We start from the raw sequence: 24760 nt of genomic DNA, 5'->3' as shown, positions 1-24760 counted from the left end.
TAATAATAATAATAATAATTGTTATTATTATTATTATTATTATTATTATTATTATTATTATTATTATGGTTTTTTTCAAGACAGGGTTTCTCTGTGTAGCCCTGGCTGTCCTGGAACTCACTTTGTAGACCAGGCTGGCCTAGAACTCAGAAATCTGCCTGCCTCTGCCTCCTAAGTGCTGGGATTAAAGGCGTGTGCCACTACGGCCGGCCCAAGAATTTTTTAAAAAGTTTATTTAGTGTGTGTGTAGGAGAGTGGGCACACAAGTGCCAGCCACACTGTGTATATAAAGGCCAGAGGATGACTGTGGGATTTAATTCTCTCATTCCATCCTGTAAGTCCTGGGGATTGAACTCTGGTGGTAAAGCTTGTCAGCAAGTGCTTTTTATCCACTAAGCCGTCTCTCTGGCCCATGAACATCTTGTTTTATTACATTTATTTTATCTCCCAATTTACATTACAAAGTCTTTGAGCATAGACATGTATATATTTTTAATTGTATACATAAAAGTTTTTGTACTTAAAAAAGTTCTGTGATGTCATTTTTGGGTCAACAAAAAGGTGTTTGAACACCTGTTGTTTTCATTTCTCTTGACCGTACGCTTTGAAGTGGAATTGCAGGGTAATACGGTAATTCTCCATTTAACTTCAGAGGAAACACCAACCGTTTCCACAGCTGACTCCACAGCTGCTGTGCCATTTCACATTCCCACCAGCGAATGCACGAGGCTTCCAATGTCTCTATATCCTTGCCAACATTTGTTATTTTCCATTTTTTTTTTTTTTTGATTACGACCAACCTGGTGAATATAAAGTGATTTCTCGGGGTAGTTAAAATTTGCATTTCCCTAATGACTAACAACTTTCACATTTGCATAATGTTTTCCATTGCACCGCCTCTGGTTTCCACTTGTTCTACTGCATAGCTTATTTCACAGGCTAGTTAGATCAGCACCGATGGCCTTGATGTATCACAGTGCCTAGGAGATAGGGAATCCTGGACAAGGCTTAGGTAGAAGGAACAAAAGACAGGACCCAAGAAAGGGTCTTTGCTGAACTTCTCTTCTGTCCCTGATGTAGGAGGCCCGATCTAACACTGCTGTTTTCAGATGATCTTGTGTGCCAGCTGCTCCCTCATCTTAGCGTTCTTTCAGTTCTCTGTCGCATTCAACTATGAAGTCTCAGCTGGAACAGATACACACAGGTAGTGTAAGACCCCCGAAACTGGGGAGACCTCTGCTCAAGTCCCGGGATGAGCTGGCCGGCACCTCAATAACTTGAGAGAAGACCACACCTGATGCAAACTGCAAGAGGTTTTATTGTCAGCTAGCTGAGGGCGAACTCCTTTCCCCACACAGGGCAGGGGAGTTCGACCTTGAGCGGTAACAGTAGGGGGCTTTTAACAGCTAGCTGAGGAATTGGGAGGAGTTGGGAGGAGAGTTGGGAGGAGTTGGGAGGAGTTTGGCTACAGCTCTTCTCTGTGGAATCTATCTCCATGTCCTTGGCACAGGGAGCCAAGCAAGCGCCTGGCTAGGTCTCCCCACAATCATCGCATCTCTGGCTGTAAGGCACAGAAACAAAAAGGCTTTTTGCTGGCTATAGAGAACAAAGAGCTTCTTTCTGGCTGTATTTTTAGAGATCAGGGCAAACAAGCTTGAGGAATGTCCAGGGGCTTTACCTTTCAGGGAGAAATGCTTTAAGTCGGGGGGTCTCACAGTAGAATAAGGCATTCTTGCTTACACTTGGGCAGCAGAATCACCTGCCCTGGCCTTCTTGCTTGAGAATGAGCCGTATACTATAGCCATGATGTGTCTAACACCCTGTCCCTTGGCATTTGATACCCTTGTTGATGAAACGAGTAACCCTGAGTATACATTCCTGAGAGATTAAGTTCCAGGGAAACATTTCTCTTTTGCTCTATGTCTTTATTTAAATTAATAAATTAAAATACTTAGTATCTTGGCCTATCTTGTAATTGTTTTGAAGTATACATTAAAAATATGGGGGTGGGGGATGGCAAGAGGACTCCATGGTTAAGAGCACTGACCGCTCTTCCAGAGGACTAGAGCTTGATTCCCAGCACCTATATAGTGTGACTCACAACCATGTATATAACTTCAGTCCCACAGAATCTAGTGCCTTCCTATGGCCTCTTCAGGGATTACACACATGTGGGGCACAAGCATACATACACACAAAACACCTATATGTATAAAATAAAAATAAAGGAAAATTAATTTTAAAAATATGTACCATCTTGCAAATTCCCATACCATCCTTGCAGGTTATAGGAATATAGTTTTGTTTTAATCCCAGGTGTGGGAAATGGGGCTGCTTTAGAATGTCCACAGCAGCAGACTATGATTTGCCTCATGCTTTGGCAGGGGAGTGATTGTGCCAGCTGCAGATACAAATGCTAGAGCCCCAAGAGGGGTGCAGCAGCGACTGCTCCTCCTGCTGTTGGTTGTTGGCTGCTGGCTGCTGGTTGCTTGTTGGCGCTATCCTGACAGGATTAAACTTGCCCTAAGGAACTCGACGCCCCTAATCAGCAGGAAGTGATCTAACATGTCTTTCTCTCCTATTTAGTGTCGTGGGGTTGGAAGGGATTGGATTGGAGAAGGATGGGAAAGCAAGAGGAACCCATAAAGCAGCCAAATCGTCCAGCCATATCCGTCTGCTGGGTCTCTTTCAGGGTGAATTCAGGGTTTGGTAGATGGGTAGGGTTTGAGCTGGAGGAATGCCTCAGATTTTGTATCCATCCTGTGCAGAGTCTAATTCTAGCCATGGTACCTAAAGCTTGAGCCACCCCTTCCAGAGCTTTCAAGGACATTGGACTAGTATTTGTGTTCTCTCAGGGCATGAGTGAGAACCTTTTCCCTTTGACTTAGGGTTTTACTGCTGTGAACAGACACCATGACCAAGGCGACTCTCATAAGGACATTTAATTGGGGCTGGCTTACAGATTCAGAGGTTCTATTATCATCAAGGCAGGAATGTGACAGCATCCAGGCAGGCATGGTACAGGAGGAGATGAGAGTTCTATATATTCTTCTGAAGGCTGCTAGGAGAGTACTAGCTTCCAGGCAGCTAGGATGAGAGCCTTAAAGCTCACACCCACAGTGACACACCTCCTCCAACAGGTCATACTTTCTAATAGTGCCACATCCTGGGTTGAGCATATACACACCATCACACCCCTCAAGGGTCTTTCTTCCCCTTGAGGGTTTCAGAAACTTTATCTTTTCTAAGGCTAGAAAAGGAAGTGAGCCAGAAGGGGACAAATTCCCTGCCCCCTCCTCCCTCCAGGCACTCTGTGCTCATTAGAGGTGTGATTGTAAGGAAATACAGCTGAACCTAGAGAGTGGGAGCAGGGACAGGCACTGGCTGTCAGACACAGGGAGAGGTTTGAATAGGGAGAGGTCAACCCAGGGAACAGAGCTGGAGCAAGGAACTAATTCCAAATGGAGAGGAATTTTTGTTGTCTCCCTTTCCTCAGGGGTCACAAGGAATAAGCCAAACCCCACAGGTTTTTTTGGGAGTCAGGACTTGGGAATTGTCACCTCCTTTTAGTTCTAGAGCTGTTCCTTAACATCCTGCCACCTTGGGCTTTTGGAGGTCTGTTTTCTCTTCAGAACTAGCAGCATAGACTTTGAATTCAGATAGATCCTGAATTCATTTTTTAAACCTGGGACTTCATTTTTATAAAATGGAGCAATAGCACACTCAAATTTTGTTACTCTGTTTTCTGTTTCCAAGAACACAATACCACAAACCGGGTTGAGCATGGTTTATTTTGGCTCACAGCTCTGGAGCATTAAAATCATGTGGGGAACACTAGTTTGCCCCCTGATGAATAGGTTTCCTCGCATAAGAGATGGTATAGGACTTCACATGGCAAGACACAGGGAATATATGTATGAACCCGTCTGTCTTCTGTTCTCTTTTCCCCTTAATTTAGTGAAGTACTGTGATATTTTGACACATGTATTCATGGTACATTTTCCAAATCAGATTAAATGTGTCTATTTTCTCAAATTCTCTCCTTAAAAAGCCATTAATTAATGGAGCTCAGCCCCATTCCTTGTCTAATCCTAATAACCCTACAAAAGCAAGCCCCAGCCGGCTATGTTCCCTCCCTGTGAATACTTCCCTCATGTGATTACACACTCATGCCTCAGTAGTCATGAGAATTAAAGAAGAAATCAGTGGGGAGTAGGTGATGTAGGATGGGGAGTAGGTGATGCAGGATCAGAGAATACTGATGAGGCTGGGAACAAAGTAATGAAGGTTTGAACACTGTTTCCAGAATCGAGTCCATCTCTGTAAGAAGGAGTAATGATAGCGTGTTCACAGGGCTGAGATGAAGCGTCTATAAGACTATCTCGTAGGGCTCTGCACAAAAGTGAAGGACTATTTTTGTTCTTAAGCTTGCCCTTCAATGAAGGCTGAATAAGTACTGAATTGTCCAAAAAGGGAGAGTCGGGGAAGGAATGTGAATCTTAGCAGGAGTAGCTAAAAAGCTGGAATAATCCCCACAGTTTCTAAACGTTACCCATTAAGCCAGAGCTTCAAGGAACCGTTCATATCCTGGGGGGAAGGTAAGGACTTGGGAGTGAGGGAGAATGGAGATCTCTGAGGAGGAGGCAAGCAAACCTAGAACTGTCAAAGCCTTGGGAGACACACAAGGTCCTAGTCTGGAGAGGGGAAGAGACGGAGCCTTCCAAGCTCCATTTCTGTGTCTCCCTTTGTGACCTCCACTCCCTTGTGAGCCACAGAGCAGAGATGCTGGTCTTGAGCCAAGAAAGGCTGCTTCCCAGTGCCCCCCACCTGGCAGCTACTGGGCACATTCAAATAGCCTAGGGTTGACGTCCAGAGCGAAGACAGGAGCTCTGCTATACTTTAATGGACGCTACCTCCCTTTGCTTCTCTTGTCCTCCTTGTCCTCCACTTCCCCTTGGTCATTCTGAAATGGGACACACGAGGACCAGGGCGCTGCTGGCTCTGGGCACCGCTGAGAAGCTGGATTTTGAGTGTTCCTCTCTTGGGAGCTCAGCCCGTACACTGTGCCAGGGAAATGCTTCTGTAGAGTAATGCTTCCTGGGGTGGGGCCGGACAGCAGGTGGCAGGAACAGGGCAGGGCAGGGGAACAAAATCCCAAGAGCCCAAGTCTCTGGAACCAGGAGTTCTGGGGTTCTCTCAAAGTCTCCACCTCAAGTTTCATTACACAGGCCCTTCTATTTGACTGTGATCATGGGAGCTTCTAAGTTTGAGTCTTAACTCCAGATGTGGAATGAGCTGGAGATTGGAGGAAGAAAGCAGAGGCAGGAAGAGAGAGGCCAAGGGGCAGCTCCCGAGTCGGAGAGAAGACAGGAGAAAGGGCATTCTAGAAGACAGTCCAGCCTCAGGTACCTGAAGTCAATACTCTAGTATTTAAACCTGCTTGAGGTCTTTCCAAAATCTGTATTTGTTAAGACAGGCTGGGAAAGTGGAATAGTTAATAATCGGCATGAGACAGACCAACAGGCAGGACACACCAGAAGGCAGTAGTTGCCACTCAGAGGAAGAACGCAGATGTCAGGAGGACAGCAGGGCAGATTCTGTTCATCTCCCTTTCCTCCTGGGACCTCAATCCCTGGTGAGTGGAGGAGGGAAGTCAGGCAGGTGAACTCTGTTCAGGATGGTTTCCACCAAACCCTTCATTAATACCAGCTCTCTCTCCCTTTAGGTTAGTCCTGAGCCCAGTGCTGGGCATCCCTCACCCAGCTGGATCCTTGCCTCATAGTTCATGCAGATGAGGAACTGGCTCTTTGTAAGTGTCGGCATTTTGGATGAACTCAAAGATGAACTTCACCTGGTTCTGGTAGTTCTGAACGGAAACTTTCTCATTGATTCCATGGACACTGAGGGAAGAAGTGTTTCGGGGGAGGAGATATGCCAAATGTGATAGCATAAGAGTTGTCACAGAGCACCCTCCCTGCCTCCCCACCCCCACCCCCATACAATTGATCTTTGGCCTTCCATGGGGGCAAGGTGAGAAAAGTCACTGTTAGTGTGACCTAGCGGTGATTTCTCAAGGACCTGTGCTCATGTACAGGAAGAGTGGGGGAAATAACGACTAAAATAACTAAAGAGATTTACCCACTTCTCTCTTCTGAGGTCCATTTCTCCGCTAGGAGAATTCTCTTCCTATTTCTTTTTTCCTTAGGATAGAATCTCCTGCTAGAGTTTTCTCTAAAGTTCTGCTCACCATGGGTAAGGGAAGGCAGAGAGGCGACATCTCAGGACAGTTCTCAAAGTCTCTGCTTTACCTAGGAACCCTGCTATTGGATCTCATGTTCACCCACAAAGTACAAAGATGATAGGAAACAGAGAGGTCACCCTCAATTTTAACAAACAACCCCCAAAACATGAATACGATGCTGTTTGGTTTTTGAGACAGGGCCTCTCTATGTAGTCCTGGCTCTTTGGGAGATTGCTATGTAGACCAAGCTGGCTTGGAAGTCACAGAGATCCTCCTGCCTCTGCCTCCCTTGCACTGGAATTAAAGGCACGGGCCACCGTGACTTGCTTATAGAGTGCTCTTCTTAAGAACACATTCAAATACTTTCACTCTGTCTCAAGTGACCCATGGTGTGGTGAAGAAATTGGGCCTGCTGTGATAGATGGCAGAAGACTAAATCGAAATTATCTTCCCAAATTTCAAGGGTCAAAATTTGCATAAGAAACCACAAAACAGTCACACATGTAAATTGGTGCTCACATTTTGGGTTTCCATAGTATTCCTTCCGAGAAGGCAAGTAACATGCCCACATTTGAATACAATATGTGCTTGGTTATTAAAGAATGTCGGTGAGTCTCCTTATTTTATAGGTGGGGAAAGTGAGGTCCAGGTGTGAGTGTTCTCCCAAAGTGAGAAATACTGCGTAAGGGGCTCTTCCTCCTTCTCTTTCTAGACATGGTTGGTTTTGTGTGTCAACTTGACACAAGCTGGAGTTATCATAGAGAAAGGAGCCTCCCTTGAGGAAATGCCTCCATAAGATCCAGCTGTAAGGCATTCTCTCAATTAGTGATCAATGATGGGAGGGTCCATTGTGGGTAGTGCCATCCCTGGGCTGATAGTCTTCGTTCTATAAGAGAGCAAGCTGAGCAAGCCAGGGGAAGCAAGCCAGTAAGTAACATTCCTCCATGGCCTCTGCATCAGCTCCTGCTTTCTGACCTGCTTGAGTTCCAGTCCTGATGTCCTTTGGTGATGAACAGCAGTGTGGAAGTGTAAGCTGAATAAACCCTTTCCTCCCCAACTTGCTTCTTGGACATGATGTTTGTGCAGGAATAGAAACCCGAACTAAGACAGTTTTGCTACATAGCTCAGACTGGATTTAAATTTGATAATCCATGGGGCTGGAGAGATGGCTCAGCAATTAAGAGCACTGTCTGCTCTTCCAAAGGACCTGGGTTTGAATCCTGATTGGTTCACAACCGTCTGTTCTCAGGTGCCCTCTTCTGGTCTCTAAAGGCAATGCATACAAATGGTGTACAGCTATACATACAAGCAAAACACTCATATATAAAATAAGAATAAATAAATATCTTTTTAAATGGCCACCTCTGTGTCTCAGTCTCTTAAGTGCTACGATTATAGGCCACTACACCCAGCTTTACCTAAAGATCTTATTTTCAACAAGTTCTCACCAATCATCTGATCTCCATCTTTTAAAAGAGGAGTGTGCATGGGGGGTTATCCCCACAATTCCTGGAGCAATGATGCCAATCCAGTTTCTATAATCTCTCTAATTTGTCAAAATCTGGCTTTCCTCTATTCTGTAAGTCATGGGAACTGGAAGGGACAGATCAAATACACCTCCTCTCTGCTTTGCTGTATAACCACGTTCCACTTACCCACTGAAGTCCTGAGGGTTCAGGGGAAGGGGGTTGAACCGGTACATGCCATTGGTGATGTTGGCATAGTGTCGGGTGTCCGTATTGGCAATACAAATACCTAGAGAGGGAAAAGGAAGAGGAAATGGACTTTATGTGAGCACCACAGCCAATGAAGTAAGGGAAGCTGGGTGACTGACTGGGAGCCAATTAGTACTTGGACCATGAGAACCCTGCCTGAGACTTCTTAAGAGTATCTGCCTAGCTGCACTTTTTTTTTTTTTTTGCCGACAGGGTTTCTCTGTGTCCTGGAACTCCCTTTGTAGACTAAGCTGGCCTTGAGTTTAAAGATCCCCCTGCTTCTGCCTCCTGAGTGCTGGGATTAAAGGCATGCACCACAACTGCCCAGCACCTAGAATATTTATTTTCTAAGCTGCCCATTTTCAAATCCTTACAAAAGCTTGGACTTTTAACCAGGAACGTGGAATTTCCTGGAAGCCCTGGGAGATAGCGCTGAGTGGTTCAAAGCTAAGCTGTTCTCATCTCATGATGCCCAGGGAGGCCAGTGCTTTCTTTTTTTATCCCCACAATCAAGGCCGTTTGCTGTATGAGAAATCAAGACTCTAGAGAGACCACTTGGCCTTTATTACATATCACTTAGGACAGAAGAAGTGAATAGAGTGGGGCATTCTACTAAGATAAAACACAATCCCACCTCGTGGAGCAGAAGGTTCTGCTGGTCTGATCTGAGAGATGACTCTGTCCCGAAGGCAAAGGTCGGTGGGGAAGTCATAGGAAACTCCTAGTCTCCTACTATCCCAAAGGTGGATAGGTCAGTTGGCTGGCCTGGGATTTGCCTTGGACAGACATGACCCTTGGGAAAGGCATTCCCAGAATCATCGCAAATGTGGTGAAATGGCTCAAGATGGTATTTTGTGCTTTGTGTGATTTCCCTCTTCTGGTTATTTCAAATGGGTACCTGGGTCTAATTCTGTGCTTTTTGGGTTTCTTCCTGTTGATTTTCTCTACCCCGATTGCAGCCTGATCCTGCTAATGGGATTATAGCCAGTGGTGTGGAAGGGGTGAAGGGAACCTTTGAGTACAAGACAGGAGGACTGTGAGATTCAAGGTCCAACTAGAATCTGACTTTTGGAAAGATTCTCCCAGAGGATTTTTGGCACCATGATGACTGACTGATTTCCAAATCTCTGATTTGTGGACATAAGCGAATGTGAAACCCTGTGTCCAATTCCTTCTCTGTAGGTTTACTTGTGGTTTTCTGTGAAGTCACCGGACTCTGGATCTCACGGCAGGTGTTCTAAATTTTATGAAGTTCCCTAGGAGAAGCACTGCCAGATTTGGACAGTGTTCTAGAAGACGGGGTAGTGCACAGGGACCTGCAGGCGTTAGACCGAAGTGGAGCAGGGTTGATACGAATATCATGGGCTCAGAGGTTTCGAACATTCTGAATCTTGCTGCTGAGCTGTTTGTTATTCTAGGATGGTGGTGAGGTAACTCCCCCAGGAGAGGTATATTCTAAGCCAGTCCCCTCTTGATGTCAGAGAGGCATAGATCATTGCGGGCCTAGGTTAAGCAAGTACCCACATTCGACTGACCTAATTTATTGTTTTTGCTCCTTTCCTGTTTGAATTTTCGCTTCCACTCCAAGGGGAAAATACATTTCCAGGGACAGAAGCAGCCAGCTGTTTCCAGGATGAATGGCTGTGTTGGGGGTAGGGGAAGGGGCATCAGATAGGAAGCAGTCCCAGCTACCACCACCCACCAGCCACAGCTGATGAAGTCATTACCGGGGACGACGATGTCGACTTCCGGGAAGACAGATCGTATGGTCTCTTGAAGCAGCTGGTAGCCCATGGCCTGGTCATCAGAGGGGCTGATGGGCAGGGGTTCAAAGGATCTCAACACATGCAGCTGGACTCTGTCATCAGCCACGGTGTTCTTGACAAGTTCTAGGACCTTCAGGGTAGGAACAAAGAGGGTTAGAGTTCTCACTGATCTGCCATTTCAGCACCAAATTCACATCTTCTGTTTCAGCAAGGTAGCACTCTGGAGTTTAGAGAAAAAGCTGGCTGTTGTTTAAAGTAGGATCCCAACTTTTCCTGCCTGGCTGTGGGTGACTGAGAGCCAGCGCTTCTTAGAAAGCATTGCAGAATTCAGCTAAGAGTTTGAGGGATTGTCTTATAGCTATGAGTCAGATGGAAAACTGAGTAGTCAGGAAATTATTGTTTCCCTGGGGTTGTGAACCCATGGCTATGGTAAAGTATAAGAGATGGCAGGATGGGAATCTCAGTCATTTCAAGGGGTGAGCCTGTTCCAACCTGAGAGTCTTGGAGGGGTCACCACAGAGCAACACCACATGCTTCCCCCCATCCCTTGAGCTGCGGCCTATTTGTAATCAAATACAGTGAGTCAGAAAGCTGAGCTCAGCAGCACACACCCACAATCAGTGTGGAGCTGGAGTTGAAGCTTTCCCCTCTTTGCCTCTTTTTCTTGAGAGAGACCAGGAGGAAATTCCCAGAAAATTGAGCCTGAGGTGACTAGAGGGAAGCCAATGAAATCCCTGGTCCCAGGAGAGTACAGATCAGTCCCTGAGGCTCAGGCCCCAAGAGGAAATGGACCAGGAGGCTTCCAGTGCTCCCCAGTCCAGCCAGACACATCAAAAAGCTCAGTATCAACCATGGGACTGGTGGTTGGCTTGAAGCTGCTCCTCTCTGTGCCTCACGGCTGCAGACTCTAGAAGTGTGGCAGAGACTGCATCTAGAGAGAACAGTGAAGGTTCCCACACCCAGCTCAGAACCCCGTCAAAAGCAAATGGCCTTTGGGGAGTGGGGGAGGGTTATAAGAACTCATTTCCATTCAGATCAATTTTATCCCACCACTAGTATCCCCAGTTCTCCCAATGCCAAATTCACTGTGGGTATGGCTCTATGGTAGAAATGCTTGTCTAGCATGCACAAAGCCCTAGGTTCAAGTCCCAGTACCTTAAAAAAATACACCCACCCCCATAATTCTTTACACATGTTTTTAATCCAGGAAAAGGCTCCCAAGTCATCCCCTATGCAGTAGATAGGGGTTGGGCCTGCTTTTCTTGCTTTAGGTCACTCTAGAGGTATGAAGAAGATAACGAAGATTGGTTCCCTTTAGTAAGATTCAAAGGCAGAGCAAGTAAAAAGTAAGAAACATAGGATACTTAAGCTGTAAAAGACAAGAACCAACAGAAATAATAACTAACAGGCATTGTGTCACTTAAGTGCCTTGCCCGTTGTATACAGTTAGAAGTGCAGGGCTTGGTGTCTATCAGATACACTACTGCATCCTGAGCACAACCAGAACAGGAGGCAGAGATCAGGAGAGCATTCATCTTAGGTGCACCATCTGGTGTTGAATCTGAAGAGAGGATACGGAGCTAGTAGAGAAAAGGTGAGAGATAGTCCTAGGGTGGAAAAGGATGGGGAGGAGGGGAGAGATATTCCTAGGGTGGAAACAGATGGGGAAGAGGCATGACAAAAATGTTGTACTTTGGATAATTACTCTCAGTAGTGTGACTTCAGGCACGGTCCAGACTCTCCGGACCTTTGCTTGCTCAACTGTTACCAAGAGCTAAGATTCTTCTCCTTGTTCACATTCTACTCCGTACAGTATGAGGGAAGGGAATGGGGTTAGGTGTTACAAGAAGCCATTCCTCAAATTCATCATAAAGAAGGTAGTTACAGTCAGATTGCTAAACAATGTAATGGTATACGTTGATGACTGCTTGTCATGGGTTTTCCAGTAGCCCACACAGCTGGATGGAAGCTGGACTTACAACCATGAAGACTTGACCAAATTTTAAATAGCCAACATTCTTGCCTTCAACAAAGCCAACACTCGTGAGATAGAAACATAACTCTACTCATAGACGGACACCACAGACTGTGGGAATGTGCCAGGACTGTAGACTGTAGAAAGGGTAACCTTGGAGATCTCTCTCCCCACTGATAGTCCCTCCTCTAGTCTCATTATTGTGCATCTAATTACTGCTAAAGGGGTTGTGTCTGTTACAGACAATTATAGTTCAAAGAGGCCTCTAATTTACCATCTTGTATCAGCCTTCTGAGGGCAGGGATAAAGGCGGGTCCTGGCTGGGTGTGGGTGAGCATATCTTTGATTCCAGCAGAGGCTGAAGGACCTGTGAGTTCCAGGCCAGTGGAAGCTATATGGTGAAACCTTGTCTTGATTGGGGATGTAAAGTGAATAAACGAATTAATTAATGGGTGGTGAGGGGAAGCATATCAATATGCTCAAGCTAACACACCACTGTCATAGCATTAAACTCTGCTGATGTCCCCTCTGCCACTGCACAATCACTTGGTGACACAGCAGCTGGTTACGTTATACCACTTATGTTACCTTATTCATTCATTTGATTCCTTGCTTGCTACTGTCTCTTCTCACTGGACCACAGGTGCCTTTAGAATGGTAATCTCGTCTTTCTTGTTCACTACTATCCCAAGTACTTAGAAGAATGTCTAGCAGGGTCCAGGGGCAGTCCTGTAATTCTATCTACTTTGGAGGCTAAGATAGGAGGATGAAAAGTTCAAGGCCAGCTTGGGCAACTTAGCAAGGACCTGTTTCAAAATAACTAAGTGGGGGAAAAAGTGGGGTGAGGCTGGGGATATAATGGGGAGGGGGGCTCACCTAGCATGTGTGTGGCCCTAGCCACCTACCTCTAGATTGTGGGCAAGAGTAGATGGAAGAAGAGAATTGTGGAGTCCACTGGATCCAGCATGACATTCTGAGCATGTGGCCCCGGACAACAGAGAGAAGTGACCAGGATAAATGGGTCCTCTGAGCTTTCTAATGGATGGAGACTTTCCATCTCTCACTGGAGCATGTGGCCAGGGTGAGTCCAGGGGATTCCAGAGGTGTCATTAGACAGACCAGGAGGGAAGCCCTTTGAGGTTAGGAGGGGAAAGTGCCAGGACCAGGGAGATGAAAGCTCTCTCTGGTGGAAAACAGCCTTTGGAAAAGGATAGAGTTAAAATGGGGTGGAAAAAGAAAAAAAAAACTGGTGGAAAACTCAGCTGTGGACACGCAGTGATTTCCTGGTCCTATGAGCCTCCCAGGAGAGGACAAGGCAGACACCTGATAGGAAGTAGCTGATTCCAGGATTCCCTCTGAGCTCAGTTCCCTCCCCCCAGGGCTGCTCCCCCACTCCTGAGTCTAAGGAGTGCACCTTCCTCCCCACACAGGGACAGATGAATCTTAGATGGGAGGAAGAACTCTTAAAAGCCACCAGGTAGAAATCTAGGTATGTCTGACCCTTGAGGGTGTGGGTCAGAGTTGCTACTGTATTCTTGAATGTATTAGCCATCTGCCAGGTGTCGGCTTGCCCCACGTTTTCATTTTGTTGTTATTGTCATTTCCAGTGTGTGTGAGTAAGTGTGTGCACACGAGTCTGCATGTATAACGTACAGGTCAGAGGTTGATGATACTGGGTGTCTTTCTCTATTCTCTGCCTTTTCATCTTATTTTTGACCCAAGATCTCACTGTGCAGTCTCATCTTGTGTGGTGGTTTGAATAAGAACAAAGCCCCCATAGGTTCATATATTTGAATGCTTGGTTATCAGGGAGTGGTACTACTTAGAAGGATTAGAAGTATGTCACTGGGGATAAGTTTTGAGGTTTCAAAAGCCCAAGGCAGGCCCAGTATCTCTCTCTTCCTGGTGACTGGGTCCAGATGTAGAACTCTCAGCTCCGTCTCTCCAGCACTAAGTCCACCTGGCTGCTGCCATGCTTCCTGCTATGATGATAATGGACTAAAGCTCTGAACTATAAGCAACTTCTTTCTTTCATAAGAGTTGCTGTGGCATGGTGTCTCGTCACAGCAATAGAACACTGACAAAGATAGCTGGCTTGGAACTTGCTATATACACTAGGCTGGCCTTGAACTCAGAGTTTTACCTGCCTGTGTCTCTCAAGCACTTGGGCTAAATGCATGCTCCATCTCAGACTGGTCTGAACTCACCAACACAGCTAGACTGACCAATAGTCAGCAAGCCCCAAGGACCCTCTCATCTCATCTCTGTGCCCAGGTGCTGGGTTACAGAGGTGCACTGCTTGCCTGACCTTTCTGTGGGTGTAGAATCCAAACTGAAGTACGCATGCTTATATGACAAGCACTTCCTACTGAGCCATTTCCCCAGCTCCTGCAGCTCTTCATTGTTCTACTTGGTTTTGTTGCTGTGAATTTCATATGAGTACTATATTTGTATATTTGTATCATTCTACCCTCTAACTTCTCCTATATACCCACATTCTTTCAAAAATTCATGGCCTCTTATTCTTTATTATTGTTTTGCACACATGCATGCTTGCTTGCACGTGCGTACGCGCGCGCGCGCACACACACACACACACACACACACACACACACCCTGCTGAGCTCATTTAGTGTTGCTCATATGTGCTGTTGTTTTTGAGGCAAAGCCTGTAGCCCAGGCTGGTCTCAAACTCCACTTACTTTCCCATTTACCCTACCCTTTGACCTTAACACTTTATTCTTAGCAACATCTTAATGGTTCTTTAACACCAGCTTGAATTTCTATTAATAAGAAAAGACTGTGTGACCTTCGTCGAGGTAGATTTGCAGTGGTCCTGTGGGAGTCTGTTTGCCCCTGATCATTACAGCAGCAGTAAAGAGGTGCAGAGGGAAGCAGCCCCTGGAGCTGGGTTATTGGATATGTACTCAGCTTTAAGCCATTCAGTTGCACTGCACCCCAGTTTTCCCTAGCTAAGTGAGGACAGTATAGTTCCTACCTTACTGGGTGGTGTGATTGCACACATCTCTAAGTACACAGCAACCCCACAAGCCACTAAACAGATTTGTATTTGTTTCCCAAACCAGATATCCCCATCCTATGTAGTTGGTGCATAGGGATTTTTCAAACCCAACCCAAACCCAAAACAAAACCAAACCTTGGGTATTAAGGGTCCCACTTCTTGATGCTGGACTTGCCCTTTGGAGCACAAGCACATACCTCATGTACTGTCTGCGAAGGGTGAATTCGGCAGTTGATTGTAGCCTGAGCCAATGGAGGGATGACATTCACCTAGACAGAGAACCAGGTTATCTCATCTAAACATCTTCCATAGCTGGCCCCTGTCCAGGAAACACCAACTACCACTAGGAGGAGTAGAGGTAGCTGCTCTGGTTTAATCTGGAGTCTGCCCTTGTCTTCTCTCAACCCTCCACTACACTCACTTTTAGGGTCTCTGCCTTAGGTGAGATCTTTGTACTTAACGGTCCTGCAGGGATCACAGAGCAATTCAGAACAGGACCACCCAGACAGCTCTGTTCCATTGGGAGGTTTCTGTGTGCCTGCCCCCAGTACACCCTGGCCATTTCTGTTAACATTAGTGTTTATTTGTGGTAGATGACCCAGAGTCTCAAGGGTCTCTACCATAGTATGCTGTGTTTAGAGGTGATTGATTGTTTTGTGTATCTGGTTACAAAATCTGTCCTTTTTTTTTTGTCTGAACCTACCACTAGTTGGAGAAGACAGGCTACAGGGCCATTTCCTCTATGTCTTGAGAGAGATTCCCTTTATCTTTCTATGAACTGCTAAAAAAAAAAAAAGCCAAAAACCACTGGGTACAGGCATACACTGGGCCATTTACAAACTGGCAGTGTGGCTTTTGAGTACCTGCTGCTTCACTGCACCTCACTTTCCCAGCTGGCATTGGGGTGATGCTACCTACATAGCTCTAGTAGAGTCAAATGGAGGCCCCCTCCCCCCAAGCCCCATGGAGAGAAAAGCACAGATCAAACGCAAGAGCACAGGACTAATATATTGGTGCATAGCTGGAGATAGATACATGACTGTTCGAAAGAGCAGCTGGTGAAGACAATCTGGGTTGGATCAGGTTTGTTAATGTCAGAACTTAACTTGGAGACATCATGCACTTGTTTCAAGCTTGGGACTGGGGGCATGGCACATGCCTTTATTCCCAGCACTCAGGAAGCAGAGGTGGGTAGGTATCTGTGGGTTTTAGGGCAACACGAGCTACATTCTAAATTGTAGGCAGGCAAGGGCTACACAGTGAAACACTGTATAAAAAAAAAACCAAACTTCAAACCCAAATCAAACCTGGGTTCCAGGTTAGTATAGTTTCTCCAGATCACATGGTACTTCTGGGAAATGATGGCCCCTGGAGCTGTGCTGGTGACACTGATGGCTATGGGTGGGTCTAAGTCTCTTCAAAGTCCAATTTGTACATTGGATAAGCTTGGTACATTAACAAGAGATACTCATTACTAAACAGTGCAACTGCAAATGGGCCAACTTACTGAAAACGAAATGCTGTCTTTAAAGAATCAAAGCTTACCAGACTAGTGATTCTTAATTCTAGGAAATAAGACTCATGTAGAAATTATATTTACTGAGGCAGATTTTGGGAAAAGATATCATAGATTTTAGAAGTGGCAAGTGAGTATCTCTTTGAACGTATACCAGGGGAACATACATTAATCATCTATTGAATTAATTTGGTGGATAAATCTTTAAATACAAAGATTTTTTTTTTTAAAAAGGGTCTACTTGGCTGGTGATCTCACTCAGGGATAGAGCTCTCACTGGGTAGAAGGCTGTAGGCTTGGTCTCTAGCACTACCAAAAAAATAAGTGAATAAAAAAAAAGAGACCTTTAATGGTAAAGAAGGTTTGAAAGTTTAGTGTGTGTGACCGAAGTGCTAGGGAAAACATGTCGAGTTATATTCAGGGCATGGGTTAGGAGACCCAACTCTCCCAACCCCTCTACACATACATAGATGGATGTGACCAGTGCTCTCAATGGCCTGTGGCCCTTTGCTGCAGCCTTTGCTCTAGAGGCTTATCCAACTGATGGCAAGGAAGAGTGACCAGGGACAACACTGGCCCTTCCTGATATTCACACTGTGGCCATAGCAGGAAGGGGAAGGCCACAGATGAAGTCAAGGGATGGAGGTGCAGGTGTAGCTGGAGGAACCAGATCATGTTACCTTGATTCCTGCATTGAACATGGTGAGGGCTGTGGTAGTTCGGACCAGCGCATTTGTTATGGGGTTCCTCTCCATTATCCTGAACCGAAAAGGCCATGGTTAGACATCAGGAAGAAGTGTGCAGTGGAGAGAAAGGAAAGTTTGGGATTTCATTGTCTTTCCTAAACCTTAGAGGTCTTCAACCCTGAGAGACACGAGTGATACATTAATAACACAAAGTATCTGTGGCCAAGGGATGAGTAGACAGGCCAGGTAAGCCAAGAAACGGTCTTGGAAGCAGGTATTTGAGGTGAGAGATTTAGAGAGGAAACATAGTCTATTACCTGCTCACAATGGGATGAAATAGCCACAGGTTTCTCAAGACTATATTGATAGGGAAGGAAAACTGAAAGGGAAGGAAGAAGGTTAGCAGGAGGAAGGGAGTCAGCAGAGTGGGGACATTACTTCTGAGTCCTGAGTCTCTCTACTTCAGGCCTACCTTGGGGCCCTCAGAGCTCAAGTCCCCACTGAGGTCAGCTGGCCCAGTCTGCATGAAGCCGGAGTGAGGCATTGTCCCACCTGGGTGGGCATATCTGACTATTTGGAACAATTGCTCAGCATCCTCAAGGATGAGTGGGAGCCAGCTCTCAAGGGACCTGGGTATGCTAGGCTGTAGGGCCTGAGCTATGTCCCGTGAGCTTCAGACAACAAGCCCTTTCTTGACTAAGCGGCTGGCTGGGAATAGGTGAGAGTGGACAGAGACCTGACTGACACAGTGGCCATTCACTACTCTACAACTCCTTCTCCACCCTCTTTCTGCTCTTCCTCCATAGCAGGCCGGGAGCATGCAATGTTCCTCCCACACCTCATTTGCCAGTAGCTTCATTGTCTTCTTCAATGGCCCTCCTCCAAACATATTCGGCATTGGTGTCTGCTCCAGTCTGGAAGAGAAACAGAGGTCTCAAAATCAGGCCTTTCCCAGACCAAGATCAGCATCTTGAAAATAAGGGAGATGGGGTAAAAGTTTTGACAATCTTGCTCGGGCATGAGCCTGCCTGCCACCCCCACCAACCCGAGCTGAAGAGTCAGACCTCCTTCCCTGGTCACAGGTGAAGTCAGGGCCATGTCCTGCCTTTGTACTGCTCTCTGCACCCAGAGTCCCGTCTCCCAGTGCTTACTAAATTGTGCCAGGACCAACTGGGCCTTCCTTAGGACAGGGGCCATCTCATTTTTTACTGTATTCCTCGACATAAAGCTTTGATACCCAGTGGCTATTCATTCACTATCTGAGGGACACAGCTCTCCGTTCTGGTTAGGGTTAACTATTGCTGTGATGAAGCACCCTGACCAACAGCAACTTGGGAAGGAAGGGGCGAATTTGGCTTATACTTCCACATCACAGTCCATCATTGAAGGAAGTCAGGACAGGAACTCAAACTGGGAAGGAACCTGGAGGCAGGAGCTGATGCAGACGCCATGGAGGGATGCTGTTTACTGGCTTGCTCCTCATGACTTGCTCAGCCTGCTTTCTTATAGCACCCAGGACCATCCGTCCAGGGGTAACACCACCCCAAACGGGGTGGGTCTTCTCACATCAACCACTAACTAAGAAAATGCCCTACTGGTTTTCATATAACCGGCTCTCATGGAGGCGTTTTCTCAGTTGAGGCTTCCTCCTCTCCAGTGACTCTAGCTTGTGTCAAGTGGACAAAATTAGTCAACACACTTTCTTCTTACTTTGCTAAGAGAACCTAGATGCAGGTAGTGTTGTTCTTGCAAACCCTGATTCTTCATCCATAGCCAGTGCCCCTTAGTTATCTTTGTCCTCCTGCCAGAGCAGCAGGAGAATTTAGACAGCTTTCCTGGTCACTGCCAACTGCTTGGCTAGGCTCTGGACTACCAGGCTAAGGCTTTGGCTTGTTTTTTGTGTATTGTATCCTGCATGCCCTCTAGCTATACTGATAGATTTTTTTTTTTTTTTGATCCAAGGATTGTTCTGAGTATTGATGGCTTTGTCCCTCCTGTAGCCTGCACCTCTTCTCCCCAGGCCAATTTGAGGGCAGGAAGCACAGGCTGGTTCTTCAGGCTCAGAGTGGGTAAGTGCCCAATCTTCCATCCAAGGCCTCCTGGGAGAAGAGCCAGGAGCTGCTTACCGGCTGACAGCGGCAGAAAGAATGCCAATGCTTGTCTCCTTTGGGGGAGCTGAAGAGTGGCCTGGAGTCATGTTTACTTGCAGCATGAGGTCAAGGGCACCCTTCTCAGTGACTGAAATCCTGTGGGAGATGGGAGAGAATCAGAGGTGAGGCCTCAGACGGTCTCTCCACCGAGTTATTTCGCAGACCCACAGGTCCACCTGTATGATGGTCTGGTGGTCTGGGAGGTCAGCTTCTTGCTGCTTTGGAAAAAAAAAATCAATACCAGAAGACGCCCAGGGCATGTTGAAAGGAGAGTCAATGGTCTAACAGCTATCTGAGCATGCCTTACAGATGGAAGGCTGCATTTACCTCAAATGGAGTGATAACTCTTCAAAGGGTGAAAGGTGGGGGCGCTCCACTTACATGGCAACTGGCTTCTCGAGGTTTGGAATGAAGCCTTCCAAGATAAAGCTCCCTTCATCCACAAGGAAGGCTAGCTGGACACCCCTTGCCTGTAAGAGTGCTGAGATCTTCTGAGCCCCCTTTTCCCCGGACACCTGTAGATAGAAGACCCAAAGCCACACAGTCTTTCTCAGCCAGAAACAGACATAAAGGGACAGCAAATGCAGATTCATGCGTCACTCCAGAACCTTCCTTCCTAGTCTTCTGTGGGGCGAGGCCTGAGGTGATTGTCTCACGGAACTGTTCAGTGTCAGAGTCCTTCTAGGCCCTACTAATTTCAGAAATGAACCTGGAGTCTAGACAGTGAAGCGATCATCCAGGTTTAAAGCCAGTGGCATCACCGCAAAGCAAATCCTCAGTTCTCTTTCTTTTGTACTTAGGTTTCCTGGGGTAGAATTGCCAGACTATCTGTTTGCCTTAGATATTAGTGGGAGTTTGATTCTGGCACACAGATACACAGAGAAACTGGCCAACAGCTATAGCATTTCATGGAACCCCTGCCGCTGATGGGCACATTGAATCAGGGTAAAGCACCCCACCTCCAGCAGGGGCCCCGAGACAGGTACCGGGTAAGGCGGCTTACCTCCTCATCATGGCCCAAAGCAATGAAGAAAGATCTTTTGGGGCTGTAGTTTCTGATCAACAGGAGCTCCAAAGCATGCAGGATCGCCTGGGATTCAGAAGATGAGAAAGCTCATGAACTAAGTTGGGTGTTAGAGGCATTCTTCGGGGATGGTGGAACTAAGATCTAATAGACTGGCTTTCAAGAGAACAAATTCAGGTGATCCAGAGCTCTGTAGAAACACCTTACGACCCAAGGAAAGCATGTATTTGTCAAGGTCCGCTAATAGGACCTCTGTGCAGGGGGTCATCTGCCCCCCCCCCCCAATTCCTACATGGTTGAGAAATCAAGGTTCAGAAAAATGGAGTAAAAAACTAATAACTACCATCCAGGCCCCCACCACCAATTCTTTCAACAAAACCTCCTTCCTCCCCCAAACCAGCCAAATTCTCCCATCCCGATTTAACCCTGGGCCCTAAGTCAGATAGTAAGCGTAGCACTGCAGACCATCACAGAGTTTTTGTTGTCCAGCGCACCCCGGCCATAGATGAAGCCATTGCGTTCCAGGCCTGAGAACGGGGGCACCTCCCATCCTTCTTCCGGGGCAGGAACCACATCAATGTGAGCCATCAGCATGTAGGGCTGCAAACTGGGGTCTGAGCCTTGGATGGTGAACAGGTGGCTATACTTTGCCACGACTTCATGTTGGACAAGGCTGCTGTGGAACACTGTAGGGAAGGCTTGAGGAGGAGGGATGAGAAGCAGTAAGCAAGCCAGGGCCACAGGGTGGTTTCCTCTGTTTCCCCACCATTTCCTGTTCCCAAGTCTTTTTTTCTTTCTTTCTGCATTTTTTTTTGACTATGAGTGCTCCCTAGATCTAAATTCTGATCTGTCTATTGAATTTCTAAAATTCCTCTTCCATATATGTATAAATATATATAAAATATATGCAATATACTGTACACACACACACACACACACACACACACACAGATATTCCCTCCAGGATCAAACCCCTCCTATTTTAATATGTTATTTAAAACTGTGCCATTAAATATTAGGGGTTGGAGAGATGGCTCAGAGGTTAAGAGTATTAGTTTTTCTTGTAGAGCGCCAGGTTCAACTCCCAGCATCTACATGGTGACCCACAACCACCTGTAACTCCAGTTCCAGGGGAATTTGACACCCTCCTTTAGCCTCTGAAGGGTCTATACACACATAGTGCACAGATATACACATAGTGCATAGACATACATGCAGGCAAAACACACACATACACATATACACATACACACACACACACACACACACACACACACACACACTATGGGTAATAGCTCAAGATCTGACCCATTCTATCAACATGCTATCACACACTAACAGTTTTACAATTGAGGGTTGTTGTAAATAGGAATGTAATAGTTTCTCATACACAAATTGCTCAGAGGTAAACATGATCACTATGTACAAAACTCTGAGATCTGTCTCTTTTAAGAAAGTTTCATGGCCATGTGCCTGCAGTCCCAGGACTCAGGAGGCTGAGGGAGGAGGACCTTAGCTGAAGGCTAGTTGGGGCCCCATAATAACACCCTGTCTCAAAACCAAAACAGATGGGGGTGGGGCAGACAGAGAGACAGAGCCATATGCAAATGTCTTAGGGTTCCTATTGCTGTGATGAAACACTATGAGCAAAGCAACTGGAGGAGGAACGGTTTAACTGGCTTACATTTCTTTTGCCACTGTTCATTAGTGAAGGAAGTCAGGACAGGATCTCCAACAGGGCCAAAACCTGGAGGCAGGAGCTGATGCAGAGGCCAAGGAGGAGTGCTGCTTACTGGCTTTCTTAGTCTGCTTTCTGACAGAATCCAGGACTACCAGCGAGGGGTGGCCCCACCCACAATGGGCTGGGCCCTCTCCCATCAATCACTAAGAAAAATGCCCCACAGGCTTGTCTACAGCCCAATCTTACAGAGCATTTTCTTGAAGGAGGTTCTCTTCTCTTCATGACTTTAGCTGTGTCAAGTTGACATTAAACTATCCAGCACAGCAAGTTCTTATGGTTTTGTTTTGTTTTGTTTTGTTTTGTTTTGTTTTGTTTTGTTTTGTTCTGTGGCAGGCTTTCACCATGAAGTCTAGAAACCCATGATCCTCTTGCCTCAGCCTTCCAAGTTCTGGGATTACAGGTGTGAGTCACCATGCCTAGCTTCTTTTTTTAATATTTTCAATCAAAGGTCGATTGAATCCACACATATGAAATCCATGGGTATGGACAGTTGAATTTAATATTTTTAAAATTGTTATTACTTACTTTAAAATATATATGTATGTTTTATCTGATTGTATGTTAGTGTACTATGTGTGTGCCAAGAGGGTGTTGGATCCCCTGGAATTGAAGATTCAGGTGGTTGTGAATCACCATGTGGATGCTGGGAATTGAACCCAGGTTTTCTGGAAGAGCAGTAAGTACAATTAACCACGGAGCCCTTATCTTTCCAGCACCTATAATATGAATACATTAATTGTCTATTTGTGTAATGATGAATACGTGGTTGTTTCCATTTTAGGTTATTATAAATGATGCTATCATTAAGAAAGAAAAGTGCATTCCACCCTGTGTTTTGTGGAGATAAAAATGGTTCTGTCCAGCCATACTTCTGTATGCAGGTATGGATGTTCTCAGGGCAGATTAGTCACATTACTGGCAGGCCTTAGGAGTGTGTTAATAATTACTGTAAATGGAGCCCACTAGACATAGTGCCTGCATGCCACATGTATGTGTATGGTAACAGGGGTGGAAGTGCTGGAACAGAGTTCTAGACATTTGCACAAGAGAGTGAATCCCTTGTGTTACCTGTTAATGGTAGAGTTCGTTAATTGATACATATTTAGGGAAAATGTAGGCGCGTCAAACCCCAAACCCACAGTTAGTTCCCAGTTTTAGTTCTTCAAAAGCTAACCTATAGTTCTCACTTTATACTCCACTGTGGAATATTTGGATTCACCCCTTTATATATCCTATGTACAAAGTAAAAGGCAACCCCAGAGCAGGTGACTGTCTTCTATTAATGGCAAAATATATTTCCTTATTGCCCATCAAGGACAAAGTCTCCAGTGTATGTCTGCCACCCTTAGCCCTTAGTTTGTAGCTGACCTTTGCGGATATATTCTCCAAACTCAGCAAGGGCTGTGGTGTTGGATTCCTCGTGGCTGAAAGACACTGTGGGAATCTGGATGGCACCTGTTGGGATTCAGTGGTCAGAGACAGACGATTAAGGTTGATAGAGGTTGAGTGTTTCTGATAAAAGTCTGAAACCATAGCTGAATGTGGTGGTGCACAGCTGTAATCCCAGAACTTTGGAGGAGGGAGGGAGGGAGACAGGGAGAAGAAGATGAAGAAGATGAAGAAAAGCGGAGGAGGAGGAAGAGGCGGCGGAGGAGGAGGAGGAAAAAAAAAGAAGAAAAAGAAGTAGTAGAAGAAAGAACAAGAAGGAAAGAAAGAGAAAGAGAAGAAGAAAAATAGACAGATGATGGCAACCAACCAGCTTGCAGAGGACTATTTGCCCAATGCTCTGGGAAAACTATTCCCAGGCATCTCACTTCACTATGTGCACAATCCATCTTCCACTAAGGGTTAGCATTTGATCACTGTGTTGACTTGCATATGTTTGTGTAGGCAGTTTTTTTTTTTAATGAATCCACTACTTAATGAACAGAAAAGAGAAGTTGACAAGGCGTCCGTCCCACCAGCCTGCACAAATGCTCTTTTCTCCTGAAAGTCCAATGAGTTAGTTGCCTTGTTAAGTCCGTTTTAGGGGAGAACTACTTACATATTACATACACCCCAGGAATAATTCATTCTCTTCAGAGCCAGCGAGTCCTACTGACTCTACAATGTTATCCAGAGCTTTGTCCTTGAGGGAGTCCTGGGGAAGATCATTTAACGAAGCCAAACAGTTTTGTTTTAAGGCACCGCAGAGATTGAAAAGGTTAAAAGATTTAGAGTTGAAAGTGCTACAAATACTTTTTGGAGGCAGACAGGGGTAGGGTGGATGCCAACAGTGCTGAGAGGAGAGAAGCTGGAGCCTCTAGGCTAGGCAAGGGATTACCGACGCAAGTGCTAGACCAGTGCACAGTGTCCCGAAAGCTTGCAGAACGCTGGCTGGGCCCGCCCGCGTCCCTCAGCAGAGGGAGGTAGGCCCTCTGGGACTGAGGGACTCAGATCTGAGAACAAGGGGGCGGAGGTTCACCTTTCAGCGCCTCTTTTATAGCGACACGCTCCTCCTCGCTGAACTGGGAAGGGATCCGGGACGCCCCCCGATTTTCCCTGCTTCTAGGGCCAGTGGATCCGGAGACCGTAGCGAAAAAGAGAAGGAGCACAGCTGCCCAGGCGGGCAAGCTAGCAAGTAGCTCAGCCATGTCTCTCCCCAAAAGCCACCAGTCGGGCTAGAGTTTGGACCTAATAGCCTAAAGCATGACTCGCTGCTGACCAATCATTGATTGACCTGGACAGCAACCAACCAATCAATCGAGCGACCCGCCCTTGAGTTGCTGCCCTCTAGACAAGGGTCAGGACTAGCCTGCTCTTGTTCTGGCATTTACTACATGAGAGCAAAGGTGTGTGTGTGTGTGTGTGTGTGTGTGTGTGTGTGTGTGTTATAGCTTTAATTTCATCATAAACTGCAACAGTGTGTCTGTTGATAGGTAGTG

General features: G+C 46.2%; 1 protein-coding gene across 5 annotated transcripts; it reads right to left on the bottom strand.

Moving 5' to 3' along the window:
* Positions 1 to 414: 414 nt before the first annotated feature.
* Pm20d1 (peptidase M20 domain containing 1) lies at positions 415 to 24502 on the bottom strand. 5 transcript variants are annotated; one of them, NM_001357478.1, is made up of 14 exons: positions 24301 to 24489; positions 23205 to 23291; positions 20561 to 20793; positions 20075 to 20161; positions 19453 to 19586; positions 19048 to 19167; positions 17760 to 17835; positions 17239 to 17300; positions 16916 to 16994; positions 14917 to 14988; positions 9684 to 9852; positions 7897 to 7996; positions 5776 to 5900; positions 415 to 1185 (listed from the first exon to the last, which is right to left on the bottom strand). In NM_001357478.1, exons 1-13 carry the CDS (start codon positions 24467 to 24469, stop codon positions 5777 to 5779), a joined length of 1512 nt encoding a protein of 503 aa, NP_001344407.1. In that variant the 5' UTR covers positions 24470 to 24489; the 3' UTR covers positions 415 to 1185; position 5776. The 5 variants fall into 5 exon arrangements, with proteins under 5 accessions (NP_001344407.1, XP_006529402.1, XP_017175124.1 ...); XM_006529339.2 differs by lacking the exon at positions 5776 to 5900 and having other exon boundaries at positions 468 to 1185; positions 24301 to 24502; XM_017319635.2 differs by lacking the exons at positions 415 to 1185; positions 5776 to 5900 and adding an exon at positions 1491 to 1561 and having other exon boundaries at positions 24301 to 24502.
* Between the last annotated feature and the right edge of the window lie 258 nt (positions 24503 to 24760).

The sequence above is a fragment of the Mus musculus genome, chromosome 1, assembly GCF_000001635.26.
Source record: "Mus musculus strain C57BL/6J chromosome 1, GRCm38.p6 C57BL/6J".
In the NCBI taxonomy this organism is placed as follows: Eukaryota; Metazoa; Chordata; class Mammalia; order Rodentia; family Muridae; genus Mus; species Mus musculus.
Note: the sequence above shows the minus strand (reverse complement) of the source record. Positions and strands in the feature narration are given on the sequence as shown.

Coding starts and splice junctions, on each gene's coding strand:
- Pm20d1 (NM_178079.3), bottom strand. CDS start 24,469: ATGGCTGAGCTACTTGCTAGCTTGCCCGCCTGGGCAGCTGTGCTCCTT. Junction 20,794..23,204: donor TGGAGAATATATCCGCAAAG/GTCAGCTACAAA, acceptor CTCCTCCTCAAG/CCTTCCCTACAGTGTTCCAC. Junction 19,587..20,074: donor CTTTGGGCCATGATGAGGAG/GTAAGCCGCCTT, acceptor TTCTATCTACAG/GTGTCCGGGGAAAAGGGGGC.